At 40.4% G+C, this 22,766-nt stretch overlaps 1 protein-coding gene across 6 annotated transcripts in view; it reads right to left on the minus strand.

Moving 5' to 3' along the window:
- The window catches only part of gria3b (glutamate receptor, ionotropic, AMPA 3b), a 351,500-nt gene that overhangs the window by 278,181 nt on the left and 50,553 nt on the right, over positions 1–22,766 (minus strand). For all 6 annotated transcript variants that reach the window (XR_011964134.1, XM_072595311.1, XM_072595312.1 and 3 more), the window contains exon 3: positions 14,719–14,958. Coding sequence is in view for 5 of the 6 variants with exons in the window: in XM_072595311.1 (XP_072451412.1) it covers positions 14,719–14,958 (240 nt within the window). In the remaining variant the exon portion in view is untranslated. The remainder of the gene's footprint in view (positions 1–14,718; positions 14,959–22,766) is intronic.

A 22,766-nucleotide genomic window follows, 5' to 3' on the forward strand; every position in this document is an offset into this window, starting at 1 on the left:
CAAAACAAGAACAGATTATACCTGCTTACACCATCATTGCAACAACTACAACTTCTAACTATCCACTCCTCGCAAGTACTTTAAAGACTTATTTGTTTTCTTTTTAAACTTTTATCCTTTTGGCTCCACCTCTTATTTCTAATTTGTATGCATGTGTGCTGCATTACTAATTCTTCTTGTGGTTAGTAATTAATAAACTAACTCTGTAAACTTGAGAAAATCTGGTTACAACATGCATTCATTTGGATCTGGGAGAAATGCATCCACAAGAGAAGCGATGTGTTTTGAAATTAACCTTGTGATCAACTCAGGAAGCAGTCAAAAAAATCAGTTTATCAGCCTTCACCAAGGAGATTATGATTTGGATATCTCATTGGGAACTGTAACAAATTGGGGAATCTTGCCCAGGTTCTGAGCGTGGCAAGATGTGTACCTGCTATCCAGGGAGGTATCATTGTGCTTACATTCTGTGCAACCCCGAGGTTCCATCAATGTTTCCCATCCAGAACTTCAGAACTAAGTTGTGGGTGACAAGGGATACCTCCAGAGTTCTTGGCTAATGTGAATGGAACACATACAAAAAGCACTTGGATAATAAAGTTGTGGAGGATTATCCTGACAACAGCCAACTAAGCTCTAACAACAACCAAGAGACCTACATATGAAAAGTAGAAAACAACGAAGTGGGAAGTTTAAATCTCCAGAAGAATTGTCAAACAACCAACACATTAGAAAAACTCAGTCTCTCTTAAATACATAAATTTATAATTCTTGTTTCTCTGCAAATAGCTTTGCAATTACCTAATATGTGCGTATTTTCACATTTTGGGCAGGTTTCTTTTGCGGAGGAAAAAGGAGATGTTTTATTATTGTTTTAAAAGTTGTATCACTTTAAAACCTGAGTATGCTCATGAATCAAGGACAAGGATGTTTAAGCCTACAAAGCAGTCATGAAGACTGCAAGCAGCAGCTTGCTAGACTAGGATTTTGTACATTGGTTGCTCTGTAGATGTAGGTTATCAATTGGCCATTTACAAATTGTTTGAGATTTTCAAGTAAATTGAATCTACTCTAGTTACCAGTTGAGTGTGAGAGTGATAACTCAATGTTAAAGAAAACAACACAAGAATACACCAGGGAACATAGCCCTTGTTTCGCTGGCAAAATGTTGCCAAAGATTCTGTCAATTTTATCTTAATCTGCTATTATTGTATTATTTAAATAACAACTTGTTTCATGGTAGTCAGTTGGCCACCCTTTTTTCTCTGCTTTATTCCTGCAAAGGGAGAAAGGGGGTGATGACACCAAAATTGATGATGCAGTGTAGGGTGAAGAAGAATATCTCAGAGCACAATGGGACAGATGGGCCAATGGGTCGAGAACTGGCAGATGGAGCTTATTTTGATAAATGTGAGGTGTTGTATTTTGACAAGGTATACCAGGGCAGGATTTATTGAGTTAACATATGGCAGTGATGAGTTTTGCTGAACAAAAAGACCTGAGGGTGCAGGTGTATAGTTCCATGAAAGTGGAGTTGCAGGTAGACAGGGTGGTGGGGAAGGCATTTGGCATGCTTTTCTACATTGATCAGAACAGTGAATATGGAAGTTGGGGTGTCATGTTGCGGCTGCACAGGACATTATTGAGGCCACTTTTGGAATACCATATACAACTCTCATCGCCCTTCTATAGGAAAGATGTTGTTCAACTTGAGAGGGTGCAACAAAGATTTACAAGAAAATTGCTGGGACTTGAGGGTTTGAGTTATAGGGAGAGTCTGAATAGGCTGGGGCTATTTTCCCTGGAGTGTCGGAGGCTTAGGGGTGACCTTACAGAGGTTTATAAAATCAAGAGGGGCAGTGATAGGGTGAATAGCCAAGGTCTTTTTTCCAGGGTAGGGGAATCAAAACTAGAAGACATAGGTTTGAGGTGAAAGGGTAAAATTTTAAGAGGACCCGAGGGGTAACTTTTTTATGCAGAGGGTGGTGTGTGTATGGAATGAGCTGCCAGAGGAAGTGGTGGAGGCTGGTACAATTACAACATTTACAAGGTGCCTGGATGGATCTGTGAATAGGAATATTTTGGAGGGATATGGGCCGGGTGCTGGCAAATGGGAGTAGGTCAGATTTGGTTGTTTGGTCAGCACAGACAAGTTGGACCGAAGGGTCTGTTTCCGTCCTGTATAACTCTATGACTCTACAGTTATGTTGGTCAGCCTCCATCCACACCTCATGCTACTCCTTCCTGAAATTACCTGATGACGCTGACAGGACAACTGATTGGAAATTCATCATTCTCATTGCAATTGATGAAAGGGAGAGGTGAATTGAATCATTTTTACTGTCTTTCTCTGCGTAATGGAGGTGGTTTGTAATCTATTCTACTATTTTCTTCTCTCTTTTAAAAACGGACAATGATATGTTTCTCCAAGCCATCTCTGTGAAGTCCAGTTTAAAAATGACCCGCAAACAATCCTTCAAAGTTAAAATAAAGGATGCTTTATTGATGCTTTCAAAACCCAGGGAAATTGTTCACAACACAAATTCACACATCCACACATTCAAGGAAGAAACAAAGAGTAATGGAGGGGGAGAAGTTACAATTTACAGCTTACTTGAAATGAAAGTATTGGCATTAACCCACATGAAGTGGAGAATCTATTAACATAATATTTAGTGAAAGCCCTTTCAGCTGGCTGTGCACACAGGAACTCAGAGGCAGTGACACTGCAGATGGAGGTGCAGCAGTTATAAACTGGTAATTCACTTTGCAGGCGAAACTCAGCATTCTTTTGAGAAGCAGACTTTTGAGTGAGATTAAGATTAAGCAAGTATTGGCCGTGACTTATGGTATGTTTACTTCTGGTGTTACTTGCAGACTGACTAAAGGAATCCACAACCACCTGATGAAGGAGCAGCGCTCCAAAAGCTACTGCTTCAAATAAACCTGTTGGACTATAACCTGGTGTTGTGTGATTTTTAAAGGAGTCAAAGCTGTATAATTAAAGCTGTTTGAAAGCAAGAAGTTTCAGTCACAAGACTGTGATTTTAGGTTAAAACACTCAGTTAACAAGATGAATGTGATCTTAGTTCTGAGGAAGGGTCACTCGAACCTGAAACATTAACTCTGATTTCTCTCCATAGAAGCTGTCAGACCTGTGAGTTTTTTTTCCCAGCAATTTCTATTTTTGTTGCTGATTTACAGCATATGCAGTTCTTTTGGTTTTTATTTAGCATTTAGCTCACTGCCATTTCTCGTCTAGACATGGCCACCTCGAAGAAACTCTGCTCCTCTCCCTGACAGGATTTCCATTCCAATCTTTCTTCTTCCCCCACCAATACTAATTTCACTGTCTGTTGACCAGGTATTTGCTAAACTTCGTTTCCACAGCCACATCACATTCCTCAGTGACTGCCACTTACCTCACGTGGATTCTAACTCAGGGTTCATCCTTCGTGCTTTGAATCCAACCAGGATCATATGTATCTCTGTTTTGTTCAACAGTCCACAGACAGTTGCTCTTGCCACATCCTGAGATCCACACTCAGTGCCATGCATCATCATATACACACTCTCAACCTCTCTCCAAAAGCATCGCATCATGCTAACCCAAGGCTGCACCACTCCCCAGTACCACTTCATCCAAGGCACACAAGATGCAACAGCTTAGAGATACCTACCACCCTCGAGAACCTTCCGCCCCTCCTTTTCCCTCTGACTCCATCTCCTCCCCTAACCGCACCTTCTGTCATGTATTCACTATCCTTTCTGACCTTCGGCTCTCCAATACCGAACATTCTGTATTCAGCAAAGGTCTCCATTTTATCCCTGTGCATCCCCACCTTAATCAATTTCAGGCACAACATGATGTTGAACTCTTCTTCCGTCGCCTTCACCCCCATGCTCATTTCTTTGGGCAAGAGTCCCCTCACCCTCCCACAGACTCCTTCACCCACCTCCAACATTCTCCCTCCATGTGCACCCTTCCCTCCAGCCTTTCACCTGCACTCAATCTTTTCACTCAGAATTGTCGACATGACATTGGTTACCTCAACTTCTCTGCTGCTCTTACACATTTCAACCTATCCTCCAGGGAACTGACTGCGCTCTATGCTCTCAGATGCAACTCTGACTTTCTTGTTAAGCCTGCCAAAAAGGGTGGTGTTGTAGTAGTCTGGCAGACTGACCTCTACATTGTAGAGGCTGAGCACCAGCTCTCAGATACCTCCTCTGATCTCTCTGTGGACTATGGCCAATGTTGGAACATCAAGTCATTTTGTCTACTACGGTCAACAACCTCATTCCATTTGGTGATCTCCCCCACCACTGCCTCCAAGTTGATAGTCTCCCAGCCCGCACAGCTCGCTTCTACCTCCTTCCCAAAATTCACAAACAGGACTGTCTGGGCATTGTTTTAGCCTGTTCCTTCCCCATTGAACTCATGTCTTCCTGCCTTGACTCGGTCTTTTCTTCCCTGGCCCCTGCCCACTTACATCAGTGATTCCTCCAATGCTGTACGCTAGTTACAGATTTTCCAGTTTGCAGGCTGCAGCCACCTCCTCTTTACCATAGGTGTGCAATCAAATCCCTTTTGCACATATATCTCCACCAGGATGGTCTCCACTTGGAACAAAGGCCTGAACTGTCTCCATCCAACGCCATCCTCCTCTGCTTGGTCAAACTTGTCCTCACCCTCAACAATTTCTCTTTTAACTCCTCTCATTTCTTCAGGTCAGAGAGGGGCCATGCGTATTCGCATGGGCCCCTGTTATGCCTGTCTCTCCATGGGGTACGTGGAACATTCCTTGTTCCAGTCCTGTTCCAGTCCTATTCCGGTCCTCACCCATCACTCTTTCTCCAATATATCGATGATATCATTGGTGCTGCCTCCCTCTCTTGTCCAGAATTGGAAACATTTATTGATTTCACTTCCATTTTACACCCGATTCTCACGTTCACTCGGTCCATCTTTGATTCCTCCCTCCCTTCCTCAACATCTGTTTCCATTTCTGGGGACAGAATGGCCACCAAAATCCACTATAAACCCACCGATGTCCGCTACTGGACTATACATCCACGCATCCCATTCCTGTAAAGACTCTATTCCGTTCTCCTGGTTCTTCAGTCTCTATTGCATTTGTTCCAATCATGAGTTCTGAAAAAGGGTCACATGACTCGAAATGTCTTCTGATTTGTCTTCAAGGATGCTGCTAGACCTGCTGAGCTTTTCCAGCAATTTCTGTTTTTGTTGGTGAATGCGATCTTGCTTCATCAAAACCATTGTATTTTGTATTGGATAATGGTGGAATTGTTCAGTACAAGTCAAACATAGTGAGTCTGCTGGGATTTTGTTTTCTAATCAAAACATCTGGGTTCCTTTATGTTTGCTTGCCTGGAACATTAAGTCAAATAGAAGAGGGACATTCCAGAGAGAGGCTGAATTTTTTTTTTCCCAGGCTATGACTGGAAATTTCTTGAAGCAGCTACCTTGCCCATTCTATTTTCAATAGTAGTCATTTGAAAGCAATCATTTATCATTTAATTTTTCATTTAAAAAGCAGGATAATCTAGTTTCTTAAAAACAAACAATTTAGAATTTCTTCCTGTCTCTGGACATTACATGATGGAGAAAGATGCCTTTGGAGGATGACAAATGACCATTACATATATAAAATGAGGCTCAAGGACTACCTTTTGATAATTTTATAATTCTTCCTACAGTGGTAGTCCAAAGCCACTCCATTTGCAACTTAGCTAGACTCTTGTAAAGTTTAGCTTTAGCTCGAAGCTTCTGCATTCTCAACCTCAAGAGACAAAACCTGCTTGCCTTTTTATTGCCTTATCTACCTTTTGCTATACATTTAAGAAGAATGTACCTTGTTATGACTGTCAGAACTTATAAGATGGTTATGTTTTTAACTCTTTCTCTTAACTTATGGTCAAACAAATACCTAGAATATGAAAATGAATTGAATTCTACCCAGCCACAGACTCATGTGACTTGGTCACCACTAGAGGGGCCAGGTTTAAACCCACTTGAAGGCCAGATTTTAGTTTTAACTTTTGAACAAAAAGGAAAAATACAACTAGTCTTGCAGTGTGCACTCTTACACTTTCTCAGGCTGCCAGTTGTGGCAAGTGGATGGTTAGTGAAGACGAGGTGGTGTTATTGACCGTGAAGAGTCTTTTTAAAAAAACAATTATTGGAATGTAGGCATTGCAGGCTGGGTCAGCATTAATTTCCCATCCCAAATTTGCTTCAGAAGGTAGTGGTGAGCTGCCTTCTTGAGCTACTACAGTCCATTTAGAATAGGTAGATCCACAATGTTGTTGGGGAGGAAGTTTGACAATTTTGAACCAACAATACTGAAGGAATGGTGATATATTTCTACAATGTGGAGGTGCCATTACTGGATTGGTGTGGACAAAGTCAGAGGTCACATGACACCAGGTTATAGCCCAACAGATTTATATGAAATCACAAGCTTTCAGAGCGCTGCTCTTTCGTCAGGTCACCTGGTGTCATGTGACTTCTAAGTTTGATGTATTTCCAAGTTAGTATGGTGTGTGGCTTAGAAGGAAAGTTGCAGGTAATATCCCATGTATCTGCTACCCTTGTCTTTCTGGACGATTGTTCTTGTGGGTTTAGAAGGTGCTTTCTGAGGAGCATTGGTGAATTTCTGCTGCACATCTTGGAGATGTCACTCACTACTGCTACTGAGCAAAATGGTGTAGGGAGTGAAAATTTGTGGATATGGTACTAATCAAGTCAGCTGCTTTGTCCTGGATGGCATCAAGCTTCTTGGGTGTTACTGGAGCTGCACTCATCCAGGCACATGTGGAGTATTCAATCACATTCCTGAACGTGTGCCTTGTAGATGGTTGTCAGGCTTTGGGGGGTCAGGAGATGAGTTATTTGTCACAAGCTTCCTCTGACCTGCTTTTGTAGCCATTATATTTATGAGGCTATTCCAGATCAGTTTCTGGTCAATGGCAACCTCAAAGATGTTGATGGTTAGAAACCACTGAATCGCCAGAGGATGTTCAAAGGATTGAATAAAGTATACTTTGTTAAAAAGAAACTGAATGATTCACCTGGTGAATTAGGGAGAAGAGATCCGATCAGTGTTGGGAAGAGCTTTGGACTTTAATTGCAAGACCATAATTCGGCAAAGTGTGCAATGCATGTATGAATATGGAATGGGTTTTTGGTTGTGTTAAGAAGTTGTTTAGTTTTTCTATAGCAAAGTTTATTAATTGCCGACTATCTAATGGGGTCTATTCAACACTGATTTTACTTATTTTGTTACAGTGAGGACTTAAAATATGAAATCTTGTTGTGTAATTCATTTGAATCAGTCACTGAGCAATGTATATCCCTTTATATAACAATTCAGTGTTTCAGGAATGACTAAGGTCCTTCTAGTCTTGGTCTCTCTTCTTCTCCTCTCATTTTAATTTCAAAATATAGTACTTTTAAACATTTTTTACAATGTAAAGATCACCTCTCTACCCAGTCTGAGTGACTTGATGCACTCCTGCAATATTTCCTAAATGTCTGTACTCTCCAGGCTGACATCATTGGCAAATCTTAAATGTTGTTTCCTGACTTCTCAATTTTAATCATGTCAGGCCACCTCCATGACAAAGCCCACTTGAATATTATCATGTCATTCCAATTGAAGAAAATTCACTTTATTCTCACCTAATAATTTCTTTCCTGTAACTGTGATTTTTGAAATGCACACACTGATACCACAACTAAAGAAGGTGCAAACGCCCATGCACAGTTGCAGTGTCTGTGGCGTCATTATTAGAGAAGTGCCAGACAGCTGTGTACAGTAAAACAGTTTGGTCCAGTTTGGTCCAGATCAAACAAAGACAGGATGGAAGTACCAAAATGTTTCTCACTCTCTCAAACCATCCAGTCCTTTCATCGTTCCTTCCTGCCCCATCATCCTCTTTGCTCATTGGTTGCCTGCTGCCAACACATCATTTCTCCCAGCTAGATCACTCTGCTTGCTGTTCCATTTCTTTCCTGACTCTCTTCAGTGCTCTCTCTCATTTTCCAGCTCTCCCTTTGCATTCCACCACTGTCTCCGTTGCTCCTTTGGGCTTCCTCCTCCTTTCAGCTTCCTTGTACTCCACCAATGCTGTTCACTACCCGCTGCTGCTTTCCTATTGCTCCATCCCACTTGAGTGATGGCAGGAATAAGCAGCAAAGGGAGTGGGAGTGCAGATGGTAGGGACTGAGGTGTGGACGGTGAAAGGGAGAGGTAAAGACAGCAGAGGGCTGGAGTGAGTGAAACTGAATGGAGTGGCAAAGCAGACAACACTGTGGGAGTGGAATGTGTGGTAGATTGAGTTGGTGAAGTAAGCACAAGAGAGCAGAACAGGAAGTGGGCAGCTGTTTGGAAATAGTGTAGGGAGCAGCAAAAATACCAGAAGGGAGCAGAAATCAGAGTAAGTGATAAAGCTGATAACAGGGAGTGCACAGCAAAATAATAGAGGGAGTACAAAGGAAGTGGTGTGGCTTCCAAGGCAGTCAGAAGAAGTGGCAGAGTGTATGGTAGGGATTGCATGGTGTAAGTGGGTAGCTAGAAGCAGGAGGGACTAGAAATGGGAATGAACGATAGCTAAGGAGAGTGTGAGAAATTGGCAGAGTGGGCAGTGAGGAGTAGGTGGCTGAAGTCAGGGAGTAACTGGTGAAAAGTGAGCAGTGGGGAGTAGACAGCAGGTCATAGAGATGTACAGCATGGAAACAGACCCTTCGGTCCAACCCGTCCGTGAAGGAGGAACCAACAGAGGCTGGGAATAACAAGCAAAGAATGGGCCACAGATGGCCCAGTGTGCAAAGCCAGGATTATGTCACATGCAGGATATCTCCTCACAAATTCAAAGTTCCCTTTTAGTCAGCAAGATTAAAATATTTGTAATCCAATCAAATTCACAATCTATCACTGTATTTATCAAAGTTCCTAAGCAGTTAATTCATTCTGTTTATGCATCATCTTGCTTCCTGCCTTCTAAGCCTTGAAACTCTCATTTCACAGTTCCCAGCAATTTTTTTGAATTGATTTTCCTGCGTTAAGCAATCTAATCCTGAAGATGCTTGTATGATTTCCAGAATTATGTCATATTTATCCTTTGCGATAATTATTTTTCCTAACACATTCAACAAACATTCCTTTTTTTTTCTCTCTCCACCCTGGAGGCTTCCTTCCTCTATTCCTGATGAAGGGCTTTTGCCCGAAATGTCAAGTTTCCTGCTCCTCAGATGCTGCCTGACATGCTGTGCTTTTCCAGCACTACTCTGATCTAAATTCCTAAATTTAATATGAACTGTAAGTGGTAGAAATCTAGCTTTAAAGAAAATATTGAATCTCTATACCAAAAGCTCTGCTAGTATTCAATTCCATTAAAATGAATGGAATTGAATACCATAGAACTATTGAATGATTATAGCAGAAAAAAGGACATTTATCCTGTCGTGTCCATGCAGACTGTCTATAATGAGCAACTCATCTCATCCCACAACAACCTCATAACTCTACAATGTTTTTCTGTTCAAGTTCTTATCCAATTCCCTTTTGAATCTGCCTCAACCACAATGTCAAGCAGCACTTTTCAGATCTTAATTCCTCATTTTGTAAAAGATTTTTTCCACATGCTGTTGTTGAATTGAGGTGGTATATTCAGGCTGTTGAGTCTTCCACCCAAAGAAGGCATATAATGGACAGATGATGTGATCCTGCCAGGTTAGTGCTGCTGGACAAAATCAATTTCTACAGATTGGTTTGTTCAGTTGGCTGGCCAGTGGGATTGCAGTACACAGTGATTCCAACTGTAAGAGTTCAACTATTTCCCTCACTGAGGTTACCATGAAGGATTCTCCTTCTCAACCTCTTCCCTTTAGGCCCTCAGATAAAACCACCACCAATCTTCTCTCTGTAATAAGACAGCAGCCATATGGTCTGGTAGGACAATGGAAACTACCTTGTTTGCTTTAAAATTATGTCAAATGACAATTTTGTTTTGTCCTTAACTCTATTGTTGAGAACTTACACATAGGATTGCTCCCAAGGATTCAATCACTGGTATCTTAGTTTACTATAAGATGTATCCAGTTGTCTCCTTTATTCTTCCTCAGTTAAAATACTCATTTGTGATCCTCTTTAATGTTTTATTTATCAGCATCTTACAACTATGGGCAAGGAACCAAGCAGCTGATACAGGCCGTGCTGCAAAAATGCATGCAAGTTTAAGACCAGCCTAATCTTTAGAGTGAATGATGGCAACATTTTACAATGGTGACCACCCCCATACACTCGAGTTCAGTTTTAGACTCAGCATATAAGTTGTTGTTAAATCTGCGGATGAGCCAAGGGTCAGGATGATACTGCCTGACCTGCAGCTTTGAGGACTCCAAGGACAAGGGTAAAGGATATTGTTTCTTAAAGACAAAGCTGCCTGAGCAGATAATGGTTCTGGTTCTAGTTTCAATACCTAGAACATCTTTTTAAATCCCCTTGAAGGGAAAGGAATGTGGCATCACCACACTGATAAAAGACAGCAGAAACTATGAAGCCATTGTAGCCGGACAACAACATCTGCAGGCATTTGGTGCAGTTACCAGCACAGGTACAGAATCAAGATGCAGATAGCAAGCAAACCGTGTGGGAAATGAGATCTGTTGCTCCCATGGCAAAGCTGTTGCATTTCAAGATCTTTGCAAGTTATACAGTGCAAAAGAACACAGATTTGCTTTGAAAGAAACCTCATTCCAGACATGTAACTGAAGACTACAATAGGATGCAGCACCCTGGCAGCAAAAATGGAAGCGCAGCTGAGACTTGTGTGAACACAGTGGCAGAATGATCCAGGCTCACCAGAGGTTTACAGAATGGTAGGTAAGGGAAATTAATTAGATAGGAGGAAACATTCTGTTTCCCTCTGGCAGGTCTGAGTTCTGATATAAGTTCCCAAAACCCTTCAGGGGTAGGTGGCTGCAGTCAGGGAGTAACTGGTGAGAAGTGAACAGTGGGTGGAAGACAGCAGGTGGGGGAGAAACCAGCAGGGGCCAGAATAACCAGTAGGATCAGCTTTCTTGACCTTGACAATCAGGAATCTATTTCACATCCATTAGTAATGCGATCAATAATCTGAACATCCCAGCCCTCTGGAATATGTTCACACATACAATCTTACAAAACAAGAACAGATTATACCTGCTTACACCATCATTGCAACAACTACAACTTCTAACTATCCACTCCTCGCAAGTACTTTAAAGACTTATTTGTTTTCTTTTTAAACTTTTATCCTTTTGGCTCCACCTCTTATTTCTAATTTGTATGCATGTGTGCTGCATTACTAATTCTTCTTGTGGTTAGTAATTAATAAACTAACTCTGTAAACTTGAGAAAATCTGGTTACAACATGCATTCATTTGGATCTGGGAGAAATGCATCCACAAGAGAAGCGATGTGTTTTGAAATTAACCTTGTGATCAACTCAGGAAGCAGTCAAAAAAATCAGTTTATCAGCCTTCACCAAGGAGATTATGATTTGGATATCTCATTGGGAACTGTAACAAATTGGGGAATCTTGCCCAGGTTCTGAGCGTGGCAAGATGTGTACCTGCTATCCAGGGAGGTATCATTGTGCTTACATTCTGTGCAACCCCGAGGTTCCATCAATGTTTCCCATCCAGAACTTCAGAACTAAGTTGTGGGTGACAAGGGATACCTCCAGAGTTCTTGGCTAATGTGAATGGAACACATACAAAAAGCACTTGGATAATAAAGTTGTGGAGGATTATCCTGACAACAGCCAACTAAGCTCTAACAACAACCAAGAGACCTACATATGAAAAGTAGAAAACAACGAAGTGGGAAGTTTAAATCTCCAGAAGAATTGTCAAACAACCAACACATTAGAAAAACTCAGTCTCTCTTAAATACATAAATTTATAATTCTTGTTTCTCTGCAAATAGCTTTGCAATTACCTAATATGTGCGTATTTTCACATTTTGGGCAGGTTTCTTTTGCGGAGGAAAAAGGAGATGTTTTATTATTGTTTTAAAAGTTGTATCACTTTAAAACCTGAGTATGCTCATGAATCAAGGACAAGGATGTTTAAGCCTACAAAGCAGTCATGAAGACTGCAAGCAGCAGCTTGCTAGACTAGGATTTTGTACATTGGTTGCTCTGTAGATGTAGGTTATCAATTGGCCATTTACAAATTGTTTGAGATTTTCAAGTAAATTGAATCTACTCTAGTTACCAGTTGAGTGTGAGAGTGATAACTCAATGTTAAAGAAAACAACACAAGAATACACCAGGGAACATAGCCCTTGTTTCGCTGGCAAAATGTTGCCAAAGATTCTGTCAATTTTATCTTAATCTGCTATTATTGTATTATTTAAATAACAACTTGTTTCATGGTAGTCAGTTGGCCACCCTTTTTTCTCTGCTTTATTCCTGCAAAGGGAGAAAGGGGGTGATTAGAGGGGGTTAGAAATTGGGATTTGTTACACTTTAATCATCCACATGACCCAAGAACACCCATTTGTGATGAGAAAACTCTCCCTTTGATCCTATAACTTCTGGCTCTGCAATCCCTCTTCCTTAACTTTACATTTGTTGGTTGTGTTTTTGTGCTCTGGGATTGTGACTCCCAAAATCACTCTGCCATTTTTAAATTCCTCGCCTCTTTTGATATTCACCTTAAAAACCTACATTTTGAAACAAGGTCTTGTGGAATCTCTACTTCAATTTAATATTTATTGTTTGCATCTCAGTGGAGAATTTTAAGACATTTTTCTATGCAAAATGAACAATGTAAAATTAAGTTGTTATCGGAGACAAGAGGACTCTTTCGATAGGTGCAAAAAGATAACACAAAAATTTTAGAGACTGGAGAATGAGCTGATCCTATGAACCTGCATTGCCATTCAGTGAACCCGATAAAGGCACGTACTAACGTCAAAAATTACGTAAGAGTATAATGATGCATTCTGAATCACACAGTTCAATTTCAGACGTCTGCAAATATTCTGGTGTTCAGATTAGTCTTCTGTATAGATAAGACTAATCTGAACACCAAAGTGGCTTAAAGCATTTGTCTTTAATGATGCCAAATTGGAATGATGTATCTGGAATGCAAAACAGTGCCTTCCAAAAAAAATACACACAGAACTTATTTCTTGAGCACTGAAAATTAGATGGGATATAAACAGACACTGAAACCTTTACTGAGATCCTAGCTCCTTATATTTTTGTTTATTATGTTCTGTAATTACCTAATTCAGATTTGTTAAACAGACTATTTTAGTCATGTGAAATTCTGCACTACTTTGGACAAGATTGCAATGAAAATTGGTGCCTTCAAAAATTCATCTGTGGCATATTATATTATTTTCCCCAATTAAAAGCTTTAACAATAATGAACCTAAAAGTTTAAATGTTCAAATCTACCACAGTGGTATCAAATCCAACCTACTCCCCATCATTATTAAAGTCATTGATGTTGGGCTTGATTTTCAACTATGAGGGAGAGTCAAAGGATTTGGGAAATTTCCTGACTCAGTTCAACCTACAGATGTAGGATTTTCTGGGATGAAGTTCCAAAAGGTAACAAAAGCAACAAAATAGAAAATAGCCTCCAGCACTCACATGTCACCCACAAGCCCCCTAGGCCATCTCCATATACCCACCATGGTCTCTTGTACCCTCCATTTCACTCATTCATCATTCCCCCAAACCCCCCTTCCCCAGCCACAGCCCCTTATATTCTCCATTCAAACATATGGCAATGTGTACACTGTATCAATTCAATGTAGGAACACAGTAACAAGGTCAAATGTGAAAACACTTCAAAATGCATCAATACACATATCAAAAAACTACTTTTACTACCGTTCTATCAAAGTTCTATCAATCAGTCGAATCTTTAAAATGTCATGATGTGGAGTTGCCAGTGTTGGAGTGTGGTGGACAAAGTCAGAAGTCACATGGTATCAGGTTATAGTCCAACAGGCTTTTTTGAAATCACAAGCTTTCGGAGAATTGCCCTTTTGTCAAATGTAGATTTCAAATAAACCTGTTGGATTATAACCTGGTGTCATGTGACTTCTGATTTTAAAATGTCAATAGCAGAAATTGCAAGTACGTCATGCATCTTTATCATTTATAAATAAACACTGAGGAATAATTCTAAGGGTAAGAGCTGTCAATCAAGCAATAATATCCCTTGGGTTCAGCTATTTGAACATTCTAATGCTCTCAGCTAAGCATCTCTCTGCATTCTTGCTGACAGAAATAACGCCTGGATCATCCCAAATATCAAATCTGATCAAATAAAACAATTTGAAATTTGAAACAAAAAACAAAGACATTTCCTGCAGTACTCTATTTCAAGACTAATTATAATTTATTCCTTCAATGTTGCTGAGGTTTAATAAAAGCCAGGTTTTTAATTTGTTTTAGAACTAGCGAAGGCAATATATCAGGGAACCTAGGAATGTCAAACAGAAGTAAAATTTGTTTGAATGACATGTTTTGAATCAAAATTATTAGCTCCTTGGGCATGCAAATTTACTGACACTTTTGCCCCAACCCTGTCATTGCTGGTTCAATCACAATTACTTTCTAAGCAGCCATGCATGAATACCTTAGAAAAATACAAAAAAAAATGCTTTGAGAATGACTGCTTACCTCTGTCTGTGTCATACAGGTAGACAAATCTCTCCCATTTGTAGTGGATAAGAAGGCTTAAGAGTGCTCCTTGCAGTGGTGGCCTCAGTTGAATTACAAACTGAACTTCTCCTTCCGTGGGGAAGCTTGGAGTGATGAAGGATGTGTGTAATGCTCCACAGAAAGATGTTAGCGTGTTCACAGATCTCTTATCATAGAACCCAAAAATGGCATAAACGCCTTTGGAATACTGTGAACAAACTGAAAGAAGAGATCCTTGTTAGTTTTTGAGACCATCACATTGACAATGGAACATTAGTTATCTGCATTCTAAATTACTTGCCAATTCTGTTATGCCGGTCCAACGAAGAGGGCATGTCAACCCAGGAAACTAGAAAATGTTCACCAATAACTTTGAAGAAGGTGGCCTCACTTTTAAAAGCTATCAATTAAGGAGTGAGATGGGAATGACAGTAACTAACAGTGTAACCTTGGTAAGATGATAATATTGCCTATTTTATAATTCTGAAAAACAGCAGTGTGTCAAAGATTTTCATCTTGTACTTGTAAGGATATTTTGCAAGAATACAAGTTCAAGAAGAAAGCCAACATTTATACTGCATGAAAGGAAACTGCTTATTTGGCAAGTGGACAGTGTTGACCAACTGAAGCATGATTAGTAGGCAACTCTTGATATTCATTGGGGGGTACTGCAGATGGCCTTGGAGGATAGTTGATGGGCGGCACGGTGGCACAGTGGTTAGCACTGCTGCCTCACAGCGCCAGAGACCTGGGTCCAATTCCCAACTCAGGCGACTGACTGTGTGGAGTTTGCACAGTCTCCCCGTGTCTGCGTGGGTTTCCTCCGGGTGCTCCGGTTTCCTCCCACAGTCCAAAGACATGCAGGTCAGGTGAATTGGCCATGCTAAATTGCCCGTAGTGTTAGGTAAAGGGTTAAATGTAGGGGAATGGGTGGGTTACGCTTCGGCGGGTCGGTGTGGATTGTTGGGCCGAAGGTCCTGTTTCCACACTGTAAGTAATCTAATCTAATCAAAAAATATCCTCAGGCAGCTCTAGGCAGTGACTGCCTGGTTTCAGACTGTTCCACTTCTCGCATGGAACAGCAGTAGTCTGCACTGACTGGCTGAGAACCAACAGTGATAGCATTGGCAGGATGGTAGAAGTGGGAGCACTAATATTATTCTCAAGGGAAAAATCAGCAGGTTTCTGCTATACAAAGATACTGCTTGTTCCCTATGTCGGTGCTTCAGCAATGCTAGTGATCTGGTAGGGACAGCAGGTAGGGCTTAGATGGTAATAAGCATGGATCTTACTTCTCACTTTGTGAAGGTAACATGTGGAATTAGATTTTACAACCATTTGAAGTTGGCATATTTGAAGATAAGGGGCTCAATATAAAATGTCTGGCCTACCCACTATTTTCCTGCCCACATCTGATCTGTCATCCTCTACACCCACCTGCACGTCCACCCTTAGGTATAGTGAGGGCCTTAAGAAGCCAGTTAAATATCAGATTGGCTAGCAATTCTGAGGTGGGCCTTCCTCCCTTGAGTGAGGTGGGGATCATGCCTCCTTCCATTTATGCCTGTGAGGCTGCTGTGATCAATGGTGACAGTGGTGGTGGGACAGGAAATCATACTTAACAATCTGAAGCGCTAACTTTGTAAATTACTGATAAAACTCCATTAGAAGGACTTTGGTCAATTTAAGGCAGCAGGTCCTAGAAAGGAAATTAAGATCTTTGAGGTGGTGTGGAAAGGATTCAATAGATGTCTACTGCTTCAGTTACTTGGACAGATGAAAGATGTTCTCCTTAAGGGAAAGAAGGTTAAAGGGAGATTTAATAGACATGTTCCAAGTGATGTAGTGTTTTGATAGAGTAAGTATGGGAAAACAATTTCCAGTGGCAGAAGGATCAGTAACCAGAAGGCATGATTTATGTTCATTCGCAAAAGAAGCATAGACAAGATACTAAGAAACCTTCTGAAACAAGTTAATACAATCAGTAATGCAATGCCTCTAAGGGTGGTGGATGCAGGTTCAATAATGACTTTCAGAGGGAAAATTGGAAAATACTTGAAAAGGAACATTTGTAGGGCCAGGGAGATGTAACAGGGGAATGAGTTTAATTGAATAGCTCTTTCAAACAAGCAGCACAGGCAAGATGAGTTGAATAGATTCCTGCTGGGCTGTGCTGTTTAGTGATGATAATTCCTTTGGCCTCCCTCAAACATAATTGGGAAGATACCTAAAAAAGTAAAAATTAAGTGGGTTGAAACTCTTTTTAAGTCATCTGCTGATGGTACAAGAAAGTGCCTGAAATCCCAATTTTGTTTCTGGAAGAAAGCACATGGCTTCCATTTGGTGCATCTACTCAGCACTGCCAAAATCAAAAAAAGTTCCATCATTCTGTAATGCAATGTACTATAGTTGCAACACACAGCAATATTATAGTCAAATAAAAACAGAAGATGCATGAATGTATCAAGTCAATTCAGTCTAAGACCAGAGGGCAAAAGTTTAAGGTGAGAAATAAAAGATTTAGAGGAGATCTGAGAAGAAAGTTTTTAGTCAAAGGATGAGAGATATATATAATGTGCTGTTTGAAGAGATGATGGAGGTAGGTACTCTTTAACATGCAAGAGGCATCTGGATGACCACTTAAAATGCCAAAGCATAATAGGCTATGGACAAACTGCAGGTAAAACAGATGAGTGGAGTTTGGTGTTTGTTGATTGGCATAGACGTGGAGAGCTAAAGGGTCCTGTTTTATGCTGTATGAATCTATGACTATGGGAAATATTAACTACTTCTCTCTCCACGGTTGCTGTCAGACCTTGTGAATATTTCCACCATTTTCTGTTTTTATTTCAGATTCCAGATTTTAAACTTCAAGAATGTTATACACTGTGAGAATTGTACAGACATATAGGAAATTTATTGAATTTTCCAGTTGCTCATTCTTTAACAAATCTTTTGCGTTGTTTCTCTGGTCTTCTAGCAGATAACAACAGCTTACATTTACATGTAACATTTTTACAGGATGTTTCATAGGAACATTAGCAACGTTTAACACTGAGCCACATAAACAGATTATAAGGACAGCTTACCAAAAGTTTGGTCAGAGAAGTAGGCAGTGAGAAGCAAATTCAAGTAAGAGAGAGGTTGAGAGACAGAGAGATTTATGGAGGGAATTTCACAGCTGCACACAATGGATTTAAAAAACAACTACAGATAAAAGAGATCTTTTGGTGCTTTGGTAGTGTCACTACCTCTAAGCCAGGAGGCCTGGGCTCAAGTCCCACCTGCTCCAGAGATGTGTCAGAGGTAACATCCCTGAACAGGTTGATTATAAATATCGAAAGCTATTAACAAAGTAAAAGAGAGTTTAAAATTGTCTGTACTGATTAGTAGTAGCACCTCTAATGAACATATCCATTCAAGGAAATGGAATTAAAAATAATTTGCTACTGCAAAATTTAATTGGTGCAGTGCACAGTTAGACATGCTAAGAAAGCAAAACAATGTGCTGTTGCTTTATGAACATTACCATTGCTGTATGGAAGATAGAAAGTCACCAGAATTAGAGAATAATAGCTTCCTATTAATGTCTGATAACAGTACCACAGTTAATGAGGAGGAACATCAGAGTAATGCATGCAACTACACATTTGAAAAGAAGAGTCAAAGGTCTGATTTGCTTCAGACGAAGATACACAAATCCAATGTCCAAATAAGTTTCAAGGTAGCTTCTCTGAAATGAAGACAAAAATTGCAGTTAACCAAGTTCACTCTAAGAAATCATTTCTAATTGATCACTTGAAAAACTCACAATTTTTTTTGTTCTGGAAATGAATTTAGATTTTTAGACTATAATTCCAAGGGTCACATAAAGATTTCCATAATAACTTGAAAAGCAAGCTTTAATTAATGAACTTATGCATCCTAGAGGCAGGTGTCAGCAGGAAATCTGTAGGCACCTGTGTATTTAGAATCAATATTCTAGAAAGGTCTTGAGACAAGAGAGAACAGATAGTACCAGACACTACCCAACATCCTGGATAAGATGAAGTATGCCTTACCCATGACCGAGAATGGACACACCTATTCTTCTGTGAGTACGAAGGGAGCTTCTGGTATTAAGACACTCAACTTCAAAGTTTCACTTTGGCTTAGCTGAAGTAAATCTCTCTCTCGACTGCTTGAGTAAAATGATCATAAAACTTATACTCAGTCTCCAGTGATTGATTATTAAAATTAAGGTGAGAGTTAAAAAAGTCTTTCTTGTTCAATCTTTTTGATAAATTTTAACATTAGATTGCCTTGATCTAACTCATCCCCTCCAAAATGTAGACAGAAATGTATCAGTTCATCTAGTTAGAATTCAATACATTGATCTGCAAGTGGTGTATCACCTGCCACCTCAATGGGACAGGAAACCAGTGAAGATGATGTTATCAATGTGCACCTGGAACTCAAGACTGGTATTCACTGTGCCCATGGGTGGTACTTGATGAAAGCTCAGCTATGTTTAGCAGCCTACTTACTGTCACCCTGGCTGGGCACTCGCTGGCCCACTCAAAGCCTCATTCTGCAACCAATTCACTGCACTGCTTGTTGCTTTGCTTGCTGCCCAAGGGGGCACTGCACTCAAATCTTCCTGCCACCCCCTACTTACTACCGCCATGGCTGTCCCACTCCTAAACCCCCACCTCTCACATATCCCATTAGCCACCATGATCCTTCACTCATGGGGAACAATACGCAGGGAGGGAGGATGGGAAGTGTACAAAAAGGAAGCAATGAGGGGTACACCAAGTTGTTGGGAGAGGGGCGGTGAGCAAAGCATGATTAGAGGATTTGAAATGATTCGATTTGAATTAATATGAAATATTTGAAAAAATACATTTTACTTGCCCTGGACTTGCTAAAATATCTTTGTAATGCTTTCTGTTATGGATAGATCTATTCTTTAGTAGGGGAAGGGATTTGTGATATTGCTAGCAGTGGTATCTCAGGCATTCTGTACAGGAGTGGAGAGGACCTCTTGCAGTTGTAATGACAGAAAATGTATCAGTCTGCAATATGCGCTGGTATTGGAGTAGCTCAGGTAGCAAATGAGCAGTAGTTTTATTTTTACATTAAATTCAGAGGCTTTTATATTAACCTATACAATTTCATAGTATTTAGAACATAAGAATTAGGAGCAGGAGTAGGCAATTCAGTCCCATGATCCCGTTCTGCTGTTTATTACAATCATGGCTGATCTCAGCTCAGCCTCACCTCCCCTTGCCTGCCCTCTCCTCATAAAGCTTCAACCCATTGCTAGTTAAAAATCTCTATCTCCACCTTAAATTTACTCAATGGCCCAGTATCTATTGCACTCTGGGCTTGTGAGTTCCACAGGCTGTTCCATTACAAAATTGGAGAAAGGGGTTTCATATGAATGTGCTAAGCATTTGGGAATTTAGAGAAATTTGTGGTGTATGTCTGTCAAGCTCAATAAGAACAGCTGAAGTATTTCATGTTAATATCTTCATTCTGTTACAAATCGAAATTGAGCAACTCTTTCCCAAGCTACATTGATAATTCAACTTGCCAAATCATTTTAAAGTACATATTGTAAGTGCCTGCTCTTGTTAAAGATTGTAAAATAAGTTTTATTCAATATTTTCTCATTTACATGATGTATTCTACTGAACGGACTGGGATTACCTCTTCACTAGGCTTTCAGCTGCTGGAACAGCAACATTACGCTTTCAGAATTTTTCTTGGTGAAGATAGTTCAAATCTCTAATTGAAATCTGACATATTTTAGGCCAGAAGCACATTTAACATTCTTCCGCAATTTAGGTCTAATTTTAAAATCGCTGGGGAATGAATCGTGGATTGTGAAACTGAAGTAGGAAAACGTTGTCGTCACTTAAATAATGTATTTATCTATTTTTAATCTTGAACAGACCCACTGAACCACATAGCTAGAAATTTAAATGTGGTTCCTGAAAAAAAAATGATGGTTTTGTGGATTCACTTCATTGGGATTAATTTCCTGTTCCATCTTCCTTTCAGACAGGCAGACACAGATAACATGAATTGTGAACTCACTCCATAAAAGGGTGCTGGGGGAGTTGTGGTCATGTCACTGGACTAATAATCCTGAAGCCCCTGAGATGAATGCTGGGGGAACATAGGTTCAAATGCCAATGAGACAGCTGGTTGAAATTAAATTCAAAGAATCTGTCTGGAATATGAAGCTAGTCTCAGTAATGTTGACGTGAAACTGCTACTGTGTTTGTAAAGACCCACCTGCTTCACAAATATCATATAGTGAAGAAAGCTGTTGCTCTTACCCAATTTGCTCCATGCCTCTAGAGACATAGCAATACAGTTGATTCTTAAATGGCCAAGGAAGCCATTTAACTTCAGGGCAATTAAGGTTGGGCAATGAAAGCTGCCCTTGCCATTAACAGCTGTATCTCATAAAAGTGTAAAAAAAATTTGTGATTTCTTGACTTCCAATTCTTGGGATATATACCTAATCAAAAGGTTGATATATTTCTGTTTTTATTTGCCATATATATAAAGTAAATCACATTGTTTATTGCAAATTTATTTATTAAACAGAGCAACTGACACAAGATGTAAGCCCTAAACATTGAATATTCTCTAGGTTCTTGTTATGTCGATTAACTTGGGAGATCAGGAAGAAATTTCAGAATTTTATCCTTTACCTGAGGTTATTCAGATCCCTGTGGACACTAAATAAATTGGAAAGAGTCTATGATAATGTAAATTATGCATGGGTAGCTGGAAGGAATGGACTGATCAGCATTTTTTGATACAATGTTTTTCCATCTTAGATCTGAGAAATTGTTTAGATAACCTTAATGATTACATTCAAATGGGTTACTAAACTTGATATTCTCTTGTGGAACCAGATCCTGAAGGGTAAAATTTCCATTTAGCAATTTCTATTTGAATTACAAACAATTCAGTGTCACTGATGGAGTAAAAATACCGAATCCTCAGTATACATTCTATAACACAGCAGTATCAATGCTGCTTGCGGCGACTCAGAAGCAACTGGTGCAGCCATGAAGTCACATTTTGCTCGCTCATGAGGGAACAGCATTTCTTGGACATAAGAATACAATAGGAGAAAGTGAGGACTGCAGATGCTGGAGATCAGAGCTAAAAATGTATTGCTGGAAAAGTGCAGCAGGTCAGGCAGCATCCAAGGAGCAGGAGAATCGATGTTTCGGGCATGAGCCCTTCTTCAGGAATGAGGAAAGTGTGCCAAGCAGGCTAAGATAAAAGGTAGGGCGGAGGGACTTGGGGGAGGGGAGTTGGAAATGCGATAGGTGGAAGGAGGTTAAGGTGAGGGTGATAGGCCGGAGTGGGGGTGGGGGCGGAGAGGTCAGGAAGAAGATTGCAGGTTAGGAAGGTGGTGCTGAGTTCGAGGGTTGGGACGGAGACAAGATGGGGGGAGGGGAAATGAGGGAACTGGAGAAATCTGAGTTCATCCCTTGTGGTTGGAGGGTTCCTAGGCAGAAGATGAAGCCTCATCTTCCGCCTAATAACCCTCCAACCACAAGAGATGAACTCAGATTTCTCCAGTTCCCTCATTCCCCCCTCCCCCCACCTTGTCTCAGTCCCAACCTTTGAACTCAGCACCACCTTCCTAACCTGCAATCTTCTTCCTGACCTCTCCGCCCTCACCCCCACTCCGGCCTATCACCCTCACCTTAACCTCCTTCCACCTATCGTATTTCCAATTCCCCTCCCCCAAGTCCCTCCTCCCTATCTTTTATCTTAGCCTGCTTGGTACACTTTCCTCATTCCTGAAGAAGGGCTCATGCCCGAAACATCGATTCTCCTGCTCCTTGGATGCTGCCTGTCCTGCTGTGCTTTTCCAGCAACAGATTTTCAGCATAAGAATACAATATCCATTTCTGTTGGCAAAAATAAAATATTGTGGGAAAGAAAGACATGTTGCCAAAATATTTTACTTGTGCTCATCAGGAAAAAACACAAGAATGTCAAATTTT

This window comes from Chiloscyllium punctatum, chromosome 25 (assembly GCF_047496795.1).
Source record: "Chiloscyllium punctatum isolate Juve2018m chromosome 25, sChiPun1.3, whole genome shotgun sequence".
NCBI classification, from domain to species: Eukaryota; Metazoa; Chordata; class Chondrichthyes; order Orectolobiformes; family Hemiscylliidae; genus Chiloscyllium; species Chiloscyllium punctatum.